This window comes from Procambarus clarkii, chromosome 23, assembly GCF_040958095.1.
Source record: "Procambarus clarkii isolate CNS0578487 chromosome 23, FALCON_Pclarkii_2.0, whole genome shotgun sequence".
In the NCBI taxonomy this organism is placed as follows: Eukaryota; Metazoa; Arthropoda; class Malacostraca; order Decapoda; family Cambaridae; genus Procambarus; species Procambarus clarkii.
In genome coordinates this window covers 33197116-33212726 of record NC_091172.1, presented here as the reverse complement: position 1 = coordinate 33212726, position 15611 = coordinate 33197116, and the positions used below count along the sequence as shown (strand labels likewise).

General features: G+C 38.9%; 1 protein-coding gene across 2 annotated transcripts in view; it reads right to left on the bottom strand.

The window, feature by feature from the left end:
• Positions 1-15611, bottom strand: part of ValRS (Valyl-tRNA synthetase) — a 59816-nt gene that overhangs the window by 1869 nt on the left and 42336 nt on the right. For both annotated transcript variants that reach the window (XM_045751426.2, XM_045751427.2), the window contains 5 exons: positions 13321-13473; positions 11600-11806; positions 11248-11365; positions 5493-5659; positions 2003-2113 (listed from right to left, as the gene is read on the bottom strand). In XM_045751426.2, the coding sequence (XP_045607382.1) occupies positions 2003-2113; positions 5493-5659; positions 11248-11365; positions 11600-11806; positions 13321-13473 (756 nt within the window). The remainder of the gene's footprint in view (positions 1-2002; positions 2114-5492; positions 5660-11247; positions 11366-11599; positions 11807-13320; positions 13474-15611) is intronic.

Genomic DNA, 15611 nt, shown 5'->3' with positions numbered 1-15611 from the left:
TGCCAATCCTATGTATAATGAACATGTACACTGTATTATGGCAGTAGAACATCCGTACTGTCTGAAGACACTGTGTTATGTGCATGACACTTGTGTACACATATGTTGCACATATTTCCCATGCATCATGCTATATATACAATCTATTTACACACTATATACATTCAACAGTAACACACTCAGAACTCCGCGAGTGTCAGCTGCCACACCCTCACTCCAACATCTTACTCGCCAACATTGCTCCTCCCACCATACTGTTATTGTTTTTATTACACTATTTATACATGGTATGTATACCTATCTACATGTTTTATTCACCAGAACTATGCAAGTAAGCCGGTATTGTGTCCAAACTTTACAGTGGCCACCATACACTGCATGAGAAATCACAAAGCAGCCAGCAGACGACGCTACGATTACATCACCTCCCTCGCCAAAATACCTCCTTCCAACATATTCCTGTTGCTGTTATTACACTATACACACACATTGTATATACCCATGTACAAATGTGTTCACCATAGCGAACCACTAAGCTGGTATGATGAGCAAAATAAGAGTGGCTGCCACACACACAGTGAGGCTACCTCGATTCTCTCCCTCCCTTCCTCACCACAATTCCTCCTTCCACAATACTACGCACAGTGCTTATTATCACCACAATCCTGCTGTTATCACAGTACTGGTCACTAAATCCTGTAAATGAATAATTGACCACAAGTTTATTTTGTAAAGGAACCTAGGAAGTCGTTTGAAGATACCTAGATCGAAATAATGCATGGTGCTGTGGCTAGAATCACCAATATTTAAACATTGTACCCAGTCATTATCACACTCGGACTCTCCTGTAATACTATCATGGCTAAATAATACAAGTTTGTTTATATATATTTATATATATTTATATATATTTATATATATTTATATATATTTATATATATTTATATATATTTATATATATTTATATATATTTATATATATTTATATATATTTATATATATTTATATATATTTATATATATTTATATATATTTATATATATTTATATATATTTATATATATTTATATATATTTATATATATTTATATATATTTATATATATTTATATATATTTATATATATTTATATATATTTATATATATTTATATATATTTATATATATTTATATATATTTATATATATTTATATATATTTATATATATTTATATATATTTATATATATTTATATATATTTATATATATTTATATATATTTATATATATTTATATATATTTATATATATTTATATATATTTATATATATTTATATATATTTATATATATTTATATATATTTATATATATTTATATATATTTATATATATTTATATATATTTATATATATTTATATATATTTATATATATTTATATATATTTATATATATTTATATATATTTATATATATTTATATATATTTATATATATTTATATATATTTATATATATTTATATATATTTATATATATTTATATATATTTATATATATTTATATATATTTATATATATTTATATATATTTATATATATTTATATATATTTATATATATTTATATATATTTATATATATTTATATATATATATATATATATATATATATATATATATATATATATATATATATATATATATATATATATATATATATTGACATTATTAGGCGATGCTGTAGTCACACGCTGAACAGCAGTGCTGTGAGCTCATGCTGTGTGCGTCAGCCTTGGTTGCTCACTCAGTACTGAGACTCTCACACCCGGGAATGTGGACCACGATTATTTTTAAAGATGGCATCTGTTTACAAGAGCCCTGAGGAAGCTGATGTGAACCCCATGTAGCCGCGGGAGTTTTGAATGGAACGTGAAAAATACAAATACCCGGAGGCACTTTGCGCATTCCAGACGAGGGCCTGCAGGTGCGTTGCGCAGTTTAAGGGTTAATTAGTGTGCTAAACAAAATCTATAATTCCTTTACCTTATCATAGTTTGGCTTTGCGATCTCACTCTGAAGAGTTTTCAGCCTATCCTCTGCATCCTCTATCCTCTTCTGGATTTTTTCTTGACAATTACTCAAGTTAACCAGACCCTGGAAACAAGAAACAAATAAAACTGCAAATATTTTGCTTTAAATTCATAATTTACACATTTAATAATTAATCTTGAAATAACTACATATGATCGAAGTTATGAGGCCTTGTCTCACTGCAAACACTAAGGCCAAGTGAACGCCAATTTTAACTAGACAATTTCACGAATGAAACGGTGCAAGTGGTCATCTACACAAGGTGTATAAAAAATAACTTTTTTGCAAAGTATTTTCTGTGCTACTCCAATAAATTATATATTAAAATGTATAAATAACCAAAAATAATAATAGTATACCTTAGTTTGTGTGGCATAACCAAATACCTGTACATGAAAATCTTTAAAACATTTAAATATTATTATTATTAAAGAATTTTTGAGTGGAAGTGTGTTCACATGATTGATTACATTGCTGCTCAAGGAATATAAATATGATGCAAATGCAGTTTCTTTTTATAATTTTAAAATTGACAAATTTATTTGTAAATACGAGTTTTCAAAAGTGTACTCCCATGTTTCCTAGAGATCTTTGTCATACCTACGTATTTATTTTATATGAACTGTATATGAATGGAAATGATTCCTTTTATTTGTATGTGCAGTACATTAAGTGTATTCTGTAACTTCATAAAACTTGCGTTGAATGTAATGAAACGTCATTTTCAGGGTGAGCCCCGGAGGCTCCCTGGAGCTTATCAGGCGAATGTATGTTATATTAGACCGGGACATTAGCTAAGGAGTTCAGACCTACCAGGGACCAGCGCCAGAACCTGACCCCTTCAGAGAGGTTTCAGGGAGCAATGGAACTGGAAAACCCCCTTGTGGTTGGAGGTTTTCCTTATCTGCCATCGACTGGGGTTAGGCACCCAGAAAGGTAGGCATAACAAAACAAACCCCACATGGTAAGAAATTAAAACAAAAAAACGAACAGAGGTAGAAACTATCTACAATCCCAAGGAAACAAGCAAACAAGCAATTATCACAATTTACTGCTGCGCCGGTCGTTCGCGCAGCCCTCCCCTCCTCGAGAGGGATAGGGGGGCTGCCTTCAGTTCGGAAACTAGGCTTCAACCAATGCGAAAAAAAAAATGCCGACCGCATGGGAGGGAGGGGTGGCCAGGGAGCCTCCGGGGCTCTCCCAGAAAATTGCATTTCATTACATTCAACGCTGGTTTTCTGTGAGGAGCCCCTACGGCTCCTTGGAGCAACATACCCAAAGAGAAGGAAAATAAGGGCTTACCCAGGAGGCGGCGGCCACAAACTCCTCATTGCGAAGTCGAGACAACTGACTGCAACCTGCAACCCCAAAGCAACACAAGAACGCCGAGGAGCAGGTACGCTCACCAAATAACGGGCGGCCAGGACCCTGTTCGACTTCCAAAATCCACGTGCCCGAATATGAGCCCAAGACATGATGCCAAACACGGCAGCCAAAGCTGCAAACTTTCGAATGTTATGGGCGCGAGGATAGACCGCAGGCTGGCTAGACTTAATAACCCTGCGGACAACCTGGGAGACCCGAGCCCTGGAATAGGGAATGAGGGAAACCGGATCAACCCTAAGCGCATCCCCAGCCACCTCAGCTGAAGCACGCAGGTAACGGCAAAGAGCCGCAACCGGACACAACACATGATGCACCCCCGGCCGAACCAACCAAGCATCAATGACCCAACGACCCCTCCGGAAAGCAGCCGTCTTGTTCTTCGCCTTAAAAGATGGAGAAGGCTCCAAACGGACAAACCGACCCCCATGACCAAAAGAGTCGAAACCCCTGTGTCGGAGGAGAGAATGAAGCTTCCCTGCCTGGCCCCCAAGAGGCCAAATGCCAACAAAAACAAAGCCTCGGAAAAACAATCTGGAACCGAAGGGGCCACCACAAACCGAGGAGAGGAAAGATAGGAGAGCACCCTGTCCAAGGACCAGGACGGCTCAGGCGGCACATGAGCAGGCCGGAGGTGAAACATAGCACGAGAAAGCTAATCTCGTGCTATGAAAGCTAATTTATAATCTCGAAATCTCTTGTTGAGCTCTTCACACACCTTGTCATTCTCTGTGTATCTGTTCTCCCCTTTTCACAGCTTCATCACTTGTTCCTTCACTGCAGTTTTCCTCCTGATGTGGCTGTGGAGCAACTTTGGTTGGGTCTTGGCTTTACTCGCTATGTCATTTTCAAACTGTCTCTCTGCTTCCCTCCTCACTCTGAAGTACTCATTTCTGGCCCTCTGGTATCTCTCCCTGCTCTCCGGTATTCTGTTATTTCTGGAGTTTCTCCATGTTCTTTTACTCAGTTGCTTCGCTACCTTGCATTCCTGGTTGAACCATGGGGTTTTCTGTTTTTTTCGTTTTTCTCCTTTTGGACGGGGATAAACCTGTCTGCAGCTTCCTGGTACTTCTGGGTGACAAAATCCATCATGTCCTGCACATTCTTGTCTCTAAGTTCTGTTTCCCATGGTATTCCCCTGAGGAAGTTCCTCATCTCGTTATATTTTCCTCTTCGGTAGTTTAGTCTTTTCCCCTCCGATCCCATCTTTGGATAGGTTATCCCTACCTCAACCAAGTACTCAAGAGTCAGTACACTCTGGTCACTCATTCCTACAGGGGCTTCAACTTTGACTTCCCTTATTTCTGACTCATTCAGGGTGAATATCAAGTCGAGTCTAGCTGGTTCATCATTGCCTCTCTCACTTGTGGGTTCCTTGACATGCTGGCTCCCATTCTCCCATTCTATCTTTCCATGGTTGAAATTGCCCATGATTAAGAGTCTTGAGCCATTCCTGCAGGCAACTGAAGCTGCTGCTCTCTATTATATTAATGATTGCCATGTTGTTCCTATTAAACTCCTGTCTAGGTCTTCTGTCATTTAGGGAAGGGTTGTAAATGACTGCCACTATTATCTTAGGTCCACCCATTGTTATAGTTCCTGTTATGTAATCTCTGTTATGTTACCTAGCAGTAAATAGGTACCCGAGAGTTAGACAGCTGTTATGGGCTGCTTCCTGGGGGGGGGAAGGGGGGGGGGGGGAACTAGTGGTTAGTAACAGTTGATTGATTGATAGTTGAGAGGCGGGTCGAAAGAGTAGAACTCGACCCCCGCAAGCACAACTAGGTGAATACAGTGTCATTTTCTACACATGCAGATGTGCACCCCACAACTTACGGGTCAAGTTAAGACTATGCCAAATCAGTATAATTGTGTACATCAGTATATGTTGATATTCACCATGTTTCCTTTCATTCAAATCTTTAGCCTTCCAAATCACCATCTTCATATAGTCTTCTACAAAATATTGAAATAGTAAAAGATCAACCAGCAATGTTGTGTGTATATAAAGAAAATCAATGATGCCTTATATTAAACCATGCCTTACATAAATTCTCACCTGGAGCTTCATCCAAGCCACAGTTTCTGCATTAACAGGAGTAGGAACAGAGCCTTTTGGCTTCTCTGTAGACACTTTGACATTTGATGCAACTGACAAAGTAGCAATATCCTGGACGAGAGATTCCAGTGTCGCTCGGTTCTCAGGACTTTCCGACTGAAGGGTTACTGAAAATTTCAGGGTAAAACTATAAATTGATCTGCATCTAAGGATATTTATCACATTCACAGCTAGATCATTAAAGAGCAAGATATTGAAAATAAGTAATTCTTATGCCAAATTCACAAGACCTTTACCTTTATTTTACTTAAAATGCTTAAGAACATTATTTTTTGTAAGTTTTTACCACTAAACTTTGTTTAATTATTGTACACCTATGAAAATGAACACATTTCCTGCATTTTTCCTTCAAATTTTTACCTTGAAGATTCCAGCCTTTCTGTTTCAATTGGTTTGTTTGAAGTTTTAATTTTAATCAAGTTAGTGCTCAAAGCCTCTAAAGCATAAACATCAAGGAAGGGAATGGCCAAGATTGTATGCAACACCACCACCCTCCATTGAACTCACCTGTCTTTAAAACATTTCACTAATTTTTGGAACATGTTCTTCCTCAACCTGTCCTAAAGAAAGGTGGCTGTTCTAACTCGACTAGCAATCACTGTCACATCCATATAACTCACATATAATCACATCCGAGTTTGAATATCAGTCATGAACTTTTTTCTAACACCCAGATGATGGTAATCTTCTTATGATTATCTAGATTTTAGTGAGGCCTGTTCCACTGCAGATCTTCTATCACACCTCACTCATGTATGGTCTCCCCCTTCACTTTGTGATTACAGTGCAAATTTTGCAATAGTCGCCAAGCTTTCAGACTTTGGCTTGACATGTGTGAACATACTTTCTAGCTTCCACTGCTTCAGTAATGCTATTGCAGGTAGTTCAACTTTTATCCATTTCTGAGTAAACTGTAATGCTTCTCAAGCTTCTGTTGGCACTTGCTCCTTTCTCATTCATAAATAATTTTTTTTAGCATATGCAATGGCATCCATGCTTATGCTGCAATTACTTTTAAGGGGGCGTCAGGTTGTCAGGTCAAAGTTGTTCAATGTCAACCATTATTATTTGACTAGTTGAATATGAAAAGTGCTTTAATTGTCCCAAGTTTCAGTACTGCAGCGTAAATAGAAAGGGAGATTTTTTTTTTTTCAACGTTTTTTACACATTTTCAAGTCTACACTTCAGAACACACGTTTCAGATATAATTATTCTGTGACACTTTTCTGACACATTAGCATATAATAAAGGATCTTGACATATAGAATTTCCAGAACATCTTTAGTTTTCCTAATATAAATGTTCAAAGTTCCCAAATTTTTTTTTCCAAATATGGCATGTTTATTGCTATTATAAAATCAATAAATGAACTTAGAGAAAAATGAAAGCCCCCCCAATGTAGAGACATGCCCTCCACATATACTGTGTAAGTTTCATGTAAATTGAATAAAAAATGAATCAGTTTTGTAAACGTTTGTGTCAATTGAAAAAAAAACAGAAATGAATAAAGTCTAAGGTTCTAAAATCTGTGGCTGAGGTTGACATCAACCAATTTTCTCCAAAATTGGCATCCTTACAGATAGGCTTACGTACAGTCAGGTGTGTAAGTTTGATGCAAATTGCCCGAAAAAAAAAAAAAAATTTTTGTTTCTTAAATTTTTTTTTAATTAACCTAATTAAAATATTTGTTTAATATATGCTATTGTGATAGCAAAGGGTCATAGCTATGATTTCAGTTGACACTTTTGATTGATAATTGATTTTGACCATTTTGGCATAATTTTCACAACTACTTCAATATTTTTTTTCTCCCTTCCTATTTATGCTACGATGCTGAAACTTGGACCAGATGAAACACTTTTCATATAGAACTTGTCAAAAAAGTTTGATTGAAATCGAACGAGTTTTCATTTGTTGCATTTTTATGGCAAATTGGAACCTAAGGCCCCCCTTAAGTCATTTTCCCAGTTTTTGCCAATTATTGTACAGCATTTTTGTTCTACCAAAAACAATACAAGTATTTCTTTGTATTTTAGGGTGCCATAATGCAAGATATGTCTGGTTGTTCAATGTCAACCAAACGTTTTTGACTAGTTGTATATGACAAGGGCTGCAGCTGTTCCATATTTCAGTATCGCAGCCTAAATAAAAAAGGAGGAAAACTATTTGTCAACGAATTTTCAACTTTTCAAAAATTCATTACAACCACAAGTTTCAAATTAAATCATTTCTATGACACTCATCTACCACATTAGCATGTAATAAAGTATTTTATCAACGGATTATCCAAAATATGTTAAGTTTTACTAATACAAACAGTCAAAGTTGCCCCCAAGATTTATGCTAATATATCATGTTTATAAATATTTATAAAATCCATAAATGAGCATAGGAATAAAGTGTCTTAGATCACTTGTAGAGACAAACTTTACATATAAAGTGTAAGTTTCATGTAAATTGAATAGAAAATGAAAGAATAATCACTTTTATGTTGCTTGAAAAAAATGAAAAAGATTCTGCCATCTGTGGCTGAGGTTGACATCAACCAATATCCTCCAAAATTGGCACCCTTACAGATAGGCCTACGTGCAGTAAGGTGTACAAGTTTCATGCAAATTGCCCAATAAAAAATAAACAAATTAGAGAAAAAAAATTTAATTTCTTTTTTATAAAACTAATTATTAAATTAAAATACTGTACTTTATTATATGCTATTGCGATAGCTTAGAGACGTAGACACGATTTCAGTCGACACGTGTTTGATGTTAACTTTTAAACGTTTTGGAAAATTTTAAACACTTAATTAAATATTTTTTCTCCTTTCCTATTTATGCTACGATGATGAGACTTGGACCAGTTGAAGCCCTTTTCATATACAACAAGTAAAAAAAAAATTTGACTGAAATATAACCAGTTTTCATTTATTGCATATTTTGGCACTATGGCCCCTTCACACAAATGACATCAAGAAAATGGTTCAGTATAAATGAAATTGTAAACAGTAAACTATTTACAAAATTATCCCTCTATGTAACCCTCTAGCCATATCTTAATTACACTCTTCCTAACCAGGACATTCATTACAACAGCCATATTTCTTATCTCAATCAACTTAGATTACAACACAAATTTTATACTTCATTATATCTCTGGTACATAAACTGATCGACCACTGATAGGATTTGTTCACTCACTATTACTCCATGTGAAGGGTTTACTTCGCTTCACCACCAATACTATGCTTTAGTCATCCAATTTCATATACATACTCCATTTCATCCCATCATACACTAATATTCTTTCTCTAGAATAATTTAGCTTTACTTCCCTCAAGAACTCCCAACCACATATATACTTAATAACTATGAGAACCTCACACAAGCCTAGCACTTGCTGGTGAAACAAGTCCCATGCTCTATTTCCTGTATAAACGCTCTTAATAGCATTTAAAAACATTCCAACATTATATTTCTTCATTGCTTCCCAGAGATCTTTATCTGTTTCTTTATCATTTGTTATAATCCTATTCTTAATAATTTCATAAAAAAACCAGCGATGAATGTAATGAAACGCCATTTTCTGGGCAAGACCCGGAGGCTCCCTGGAGCTGTTGGACTAATATGCGATACATTAGACCAGGGCAATAATCAATGGAGTTCAGCCTACTGGGGACCATGAGCCAGAACCTGGCCTCCTCAGAGACGGGAAGCAATGGCCCCTGGAAAACACCCCAGTGGTGGGGGTCTTACCTTATCCGCCATCGACCGGGGTTAGGTACGCAGAAAGGTAAGCATAACAGACCCCACATGGTAAGAAAATTGCAAAGAAAAAAGCTGACACAAAGGAGCCAAAATCACGCCAGCAAATGGGGAAAACAAAGCAGACCGGAAGAGGGACAAAAAAAAAAAAAAAGAAAAAAAAAAAAAAAAAAACACCCCACCCAGAAGGTACAAAGCCCAAGCAGGGACAAAGCACCCCAGAACCAGAAGTGGGCTCCCTCCACAGCCCCAGGGCAGAGTCCAGGGGAACAGCAGCTAAGCATGGGGTTTGCTTGCAGAACCCAGAAGCCTCAGCAGGAGGAGCAGACTCGAATGCCTCCGTTCCCAACCCGGATGGGGCAGCCCTCAAAGCAGCCCGAGTCTCATTACCAACTAAACCTTGCTGAGACTCTGAAACCCTCAGATGTTTGGGAGCCGGGAGCATGGGGAACGGGGTGGTGAGCAGAACAAACAACAGGTTAAGGACATGGGAGCACGGACGGAACCAAAGTCAAAGCGACTAAACCCCCCCCCCCCCTCCCCAAAGTCTGGGTCCTTATAACTAAAACGAGACAGCCTCGGGGCATCCGGGTGGGCAACCAACCCAGCATGTTGCAGCAACCTAAACATTGCATGCGACGCGGATGCTGCCTGTACCCGAATATCAGTGTTATCAGAATGGGTGATGAGAACAAGCAGAGAACACGACTCGCCAGACTCCGGGTCAAAGGTGTCGTTGACCCAACAGGCATCATGATGGAGGCTAAAGCAGTGGCTGTCACCCTGAGACAAGGAAACACAGCAACCTTAAAACTCGCATGGCGAGCTGGAACTCTGAAGACGATGCGTCTTCTGAATTCCAGCTCCACCAAGCCCCAACAGGGTTTTCCAGGGCCTGTAGGCTGACCACTACAGAAATCCCAGGCAAGGTGTTGCTAACTGGTTAAACCCAAAGCTAACAAGGAGTAGAAAACACTGAAAAAAAGGCAAAACACTGAAACCCCTGTGATGTGAACAATCACTGGGGCCTAGCAGAGGGCCACCGAAATATTAGAAGTGGTTCTACAGACAAGGCAGACCCCCCACCAGGCAAACAAAACAAAATGTAAAAAGAAAACCCCGCAAAAGTACAACGTTTCCAGAGGAAACAGGAACCAGCCGCTGTGTAGATAAGCTGGCTGCAAAACGCCTTGATGCCCCAACCAGCAACAATACCACTCCCTACCCAAGGCAAACAAGGAGCCACGAAACCCCAGCTGACCCCAAGGGTGGGGTAAATGCCGAGCAGCAAAAAACTCTATGGAAATAATGTCACAAAGGCACCAGAGAAGATAACCCTAACACCCAAAGGTAGTACTCACAGGGAACTTAGGGAAGGTTGCCCTAAGTCATACAGTACACTTAAGTACACCTGGCCACCACACTATGAACAGCAGAGGACACCACTAAGGCAAAACACTGCCAGGAAACCGAGGCCAGTAATGACAACTGCCCCAGATTGCATTAGCTAAGGAACTAGAGTTGCTGGGCAGCTAGTGTGGGGTGTCTGGAGCTCACCCTCACCCTCCAGGGAAAGGGAGGGGAGCGTGGTGGTGATGTGTGATGTTTGCTTGTTTCCTTGAAATTTGAGGGAGTTCTGCCTCTCAGTTTAGTTTTTGGTTACAATTTTCTTACCATGTGGGGACTGTATGTTATGCCTAACTTTCTGGGTGCCTAACCCCGGCCGATGGCAGATAAGGAAAACCCCCAACCGAAGGGGAATTTTCCAGGGCCATTACTCCCTGTACCTCTCTGAGGGGACCAGGTTCTGGCTCATGGTCCTCAGTAGGCACAACTCCATTGACTAATGCCCTGGTCTAATGTACCATACATTAGCCCAATAGCTCCAGGGAGCTGAAGGGGCTCCCCACAAACAGAAAAAAAAAAATCAAACTTACATTCAATTTTCATTTTGTGAGGTATATCATATTTTGCTTTGGCTGACCTCACCTCACTGATGACTTTCTGTCCAAATCTAAACTTGTCATCAACTTCTTCATCAAGGAAGATATTATACTGAAAAATAAATAAATCTTATCTTGTAATTTCTGTTAAATATGGGTTGATGCATTTATGTCCTTGAAATTAAGACTGTCAATTTAACCAATCAACCACTGTACCTGTATCATATTACCAGCTATTATATCTTATACATTTCACCTGTAAATTTGCAAACTATATTAACCATTACTATGTGTAATTCATTTCCAATAAAGTACCAGTAATAAAAACTATGAAATGGAAGCCCACCTCCTCAGGTTCCGGGTATGGTGTGACACATATTGATGGCTGTTGATTGGTTGTGCGTGGTGGGAGTCGTTGGAACAGCTCCTCAGATAGGTAAGGCATGAATGGAGAAATAAGTGTCAAACCCACATGCAATGCTGTATATAGAACATTGCGACTCAACTCCTTTGCTTCTTCATTATCTGAATACATAACTGGTTTTATGCATTCCTGAAATACAAAAAGAAAAAAAATATATATACTGTATATATTATTGTAAATTATTGCATATTTCAAATCACAACATACATATAAAAAATATATCTATTTTATAATTGCCAAGCCCTTAAAGCTGTATCAATCTGTAATACATGCATCAATCCAATGCCACTATGCTAGAACCAAGCGGTTAGCGGGGACACTAAAGCCCCGAAATCATCTCAAGATAACCTCAAGACAGATTCACTACAAATGACAAAGTGTGCGAAGAACTCAATAGGAAATTCCAGGAAGTTTCACATTGGAGCAAGGAGAAGTTCCAGAGATAAGAGAAGGAATAGTTAACCAAGCACCACTAGAGGAATTTGAGATTACCAGTGGGGATGTAAAGAAGCTTTTGCTAGATTTGGATGTGACAAAGGCTATACGCCCGGATGGAATATCACCATGGATACTAAAGGAAGGAGCAGAAGCACTGTGCCTGCCACTCTCTCATGGTGTATAACAAATCACTGGTAACAGGTGAATTGCCAAAAATTTGGAAGACGGCAAACGTAGTCCCGATATACAAGAAGAGGGAATAGACAGGAGGCACTGAACTACAGGCCAGTGTCCCTAACTTGCATACCATGCAAGTTATTGGAGAAAATTGTGCAAGAAAAGCTAGTGGAACATCTGGAGCAAAGGAACTTTATGACAACACTAACATGGTTTCAGGGATCTTCTTGAGGTTATCTTGAGATGATTTCAGGGCTTAGTGTCCCCGCGGCCTGGTTCTCAACCAGGCCTCCACCCCCAGGAAGCAGCCCGTGACAGCTGACTAACACCCAGGTACCTATTTTACTGCTAGGTAACAGGGGCATAGGGTGAAAGAAACTCTGCCCATTGTTTCTCGCCGGCGCCTGGGATCGAACCCGGGACCACAGGATCACGCGTACAGTGTTCTGTCCGCTCAGCCACCGGCTCCATCAAGGATGTCAAGTCATGCCTCACAGGATTAACTGAATTCTATGATCAGGCAACAAGCATCAGACAAGAAAGAGAGGGGTGGGCAGACTGCATATTTTTGGATTGCCAGAAAGCCTTTGACACAGTTCCACACCAGAGACTAGTGCAAAAGCTGGAGATGCAGGCAGGAGTGAAAGGGAAGGTATTCCACTGGATAAGGGAGTACTTAAGCAACAGGAGACAACGAACAAGACTGATAAAATCAGTGTACTCCTACTGGGGATACTTAAAATTAAACTGACATTAAAAATTATGTCCATTCAAGCACATTAGTTGACTTATAGAGGCGAGTACACCTTTCCTAACATGGTTACTTGCCCCCCCACTTCCAAACTCTCTATAAGAACCATCTATGCAAACCATGTCAATCAGTCTCATGACCTTTAACCCATGATGAAAACACATTCATACACAGATGGCATGGATGACATTACCCCTTGACTAAAATTGTCCAGGGTGGGGAAAAAATATACTTTTATAATTCTAATACTAATATAAAATACTTATAAGTTGCTTACCAGGTATACATCACATATCTGATACCACCAAAGATTGTACAGAGCTGTAGTGGCTCTTGGGAAGTTGAATTCTTCAAAGGCTGTGTTGCACTCTTTCACAGCATATGCCAGCTGACTTAACATCCATCTGTCCACTATACTCAGACTTGCTCTCTGTTACAAATATAATATCATAATTAAATTACCCGTACTTTTTAAATTCTACAATTACATTTATTTAATCCATACAAACCTAGTTTGTATGCTTGTATTACAGTAATGGGTAATTATAACCAATTTTGAATTTAACAATTAAATGTATAACAAAATACTGTATTTTTAATCATTAGTAGCATAGTATATATATATATATAATCTGCACTGTAAGAATATTACAACTAACAAATTGGTAACTATACCGCTAATACACACAGAAATCACAATAACGTGATATTTAAAATGAACAAATCTACAAGGGCCTTGAGGGTTCGAACCTATGCGCTGGATGTTCCCAGACTCTCTCTAGTCAACTGTACCACAACATGGTAAAAGAATTGCAACCTAGAGTGCTGCTGCCCCCACAAGTATCCCGAGGCTTCCACTGAAGCCTAACTGGGGTTTCACACACTTACCCCCATGCACTCGGGCTCTGTCAGACAAATAGTTCCACCTCTGACATCTAACAATTCACAACTAACAAACTTGTAACTATATCGCTAATACACACAGAAATCACAATAACGTGATATATCAAATGAACAAATCCACAAGGGCCTTGAGGGTTCGAACCTATGCATGGGGGAAGTGTGTGAAACCCCAGTTAGGCTTCAGTGGAAGCCTCTGGATCCTCCTGGGGGCAGCAGCACTCCAGGTTGCAATTCTTTTACCACGTCGTGGTACAGTTGACTGGAGCGGGTCTGGGCGCAGTCAGCGCATAGGTTCAAACCCTCATCAAGGCTCTTGTGAATTTGTATATATCACTAATATCACAGGTGAAAGCATACAACAGAACTGTAAAAGCATTACGGGAACTGACAGGTTGGGAGGTTGAGGGACATAGAATTCAGAATTCAGTACATGCATAGATGAAGTTATCCGTTGTGATAACTGAAAAAAATATATAAAGAAAATCGATAAACATTCAAATATTGGAGCGTCATAAAGTTTATGATCAGGTGAATTCAGATTATTAAGGTAAGATCTAATACAACTACAAAGCAAATGGAAAGTTGAAAATGAAAGTGAAGCATGTACAGTACTGCAAGTGACCAGACTCTGAAGTGTCAAGCTTTTACAGTCAGGTTCCTCCAGCTAGGAACAGAGTCAATCAAGAACACTGATCCGTTGCTGGTTACTTTTTAGGATGTCACACCCTTCTTGCTTCTGGATGACTTTGGGTGATGGGAGAACTAGGCAGGAACACTTGCATAGCATCCGCTAAAGGTAATGTCAGAGAATGCAGAGGACATGGTCTCTGTTATTGAGTGTGCACATGCTTCTATACAGCTGTCTAATTTGCTTTTTTGCCTTCTATATTTGCCAAATTTTGAACAGGGGCATACATTAAAATAATAATCTTCTGCCACCTTTACTATTATCCGGTCTCTGTAGGCATCATCTTGGTATATCTGGAGCATACCTGGAGCTTGACTTGAGACAACTTGGCCCAACAGGCTGTTGCTTGGAGTGGCCCCTTGACCCACATATCCACTACTACCTGGTTGGAGGAATTCCTCCTCCGTTCTTGCAAGGGAGGAGGAATTCATTTGAATTTATATAAATGGATTTTATATGAATTTATAAAACATTCCAGTTTGGCAGCAAGATGCTGCTTCTGGAAACTTTCCTTAAGACTACAGTACTCATAGCCCAGTTGATAGAGCTTCAGCCTCACATGAGTGGGGTCCACAGTTCAAGACGCCTACAGCCCAGGTGAATGGTACGTTTTTATTTATCCCAGATTCAGTGACTGGCTAGAGTTTTAGGATGGTCACATCATTTACCACTTCTGTGGGTGGTGTGTATATTGGGGAACAATTTGGCTTCTCAAATCTTTACCAAGTATGTAACAGTTGCCCTTTCAGAGAGAGCACTCTTGTGTATCCACTTTCTGGTTAACTTTGAGGCAGAGTTTTACTCCCTTCTGGAGGCAACCTACCATCTTAAATTTGACATTGGATTCCTGAGTATCTTCTGAGCCATCTGAACTTTACCAATGTCATCTGTCCCATGGAGTCACATGTGTCTGAAGGTGTTGTGTTGTTCCTTGGTGGATAGCTTGCTGCCAGCTTTGGGGATAAGATGGTGTGCAC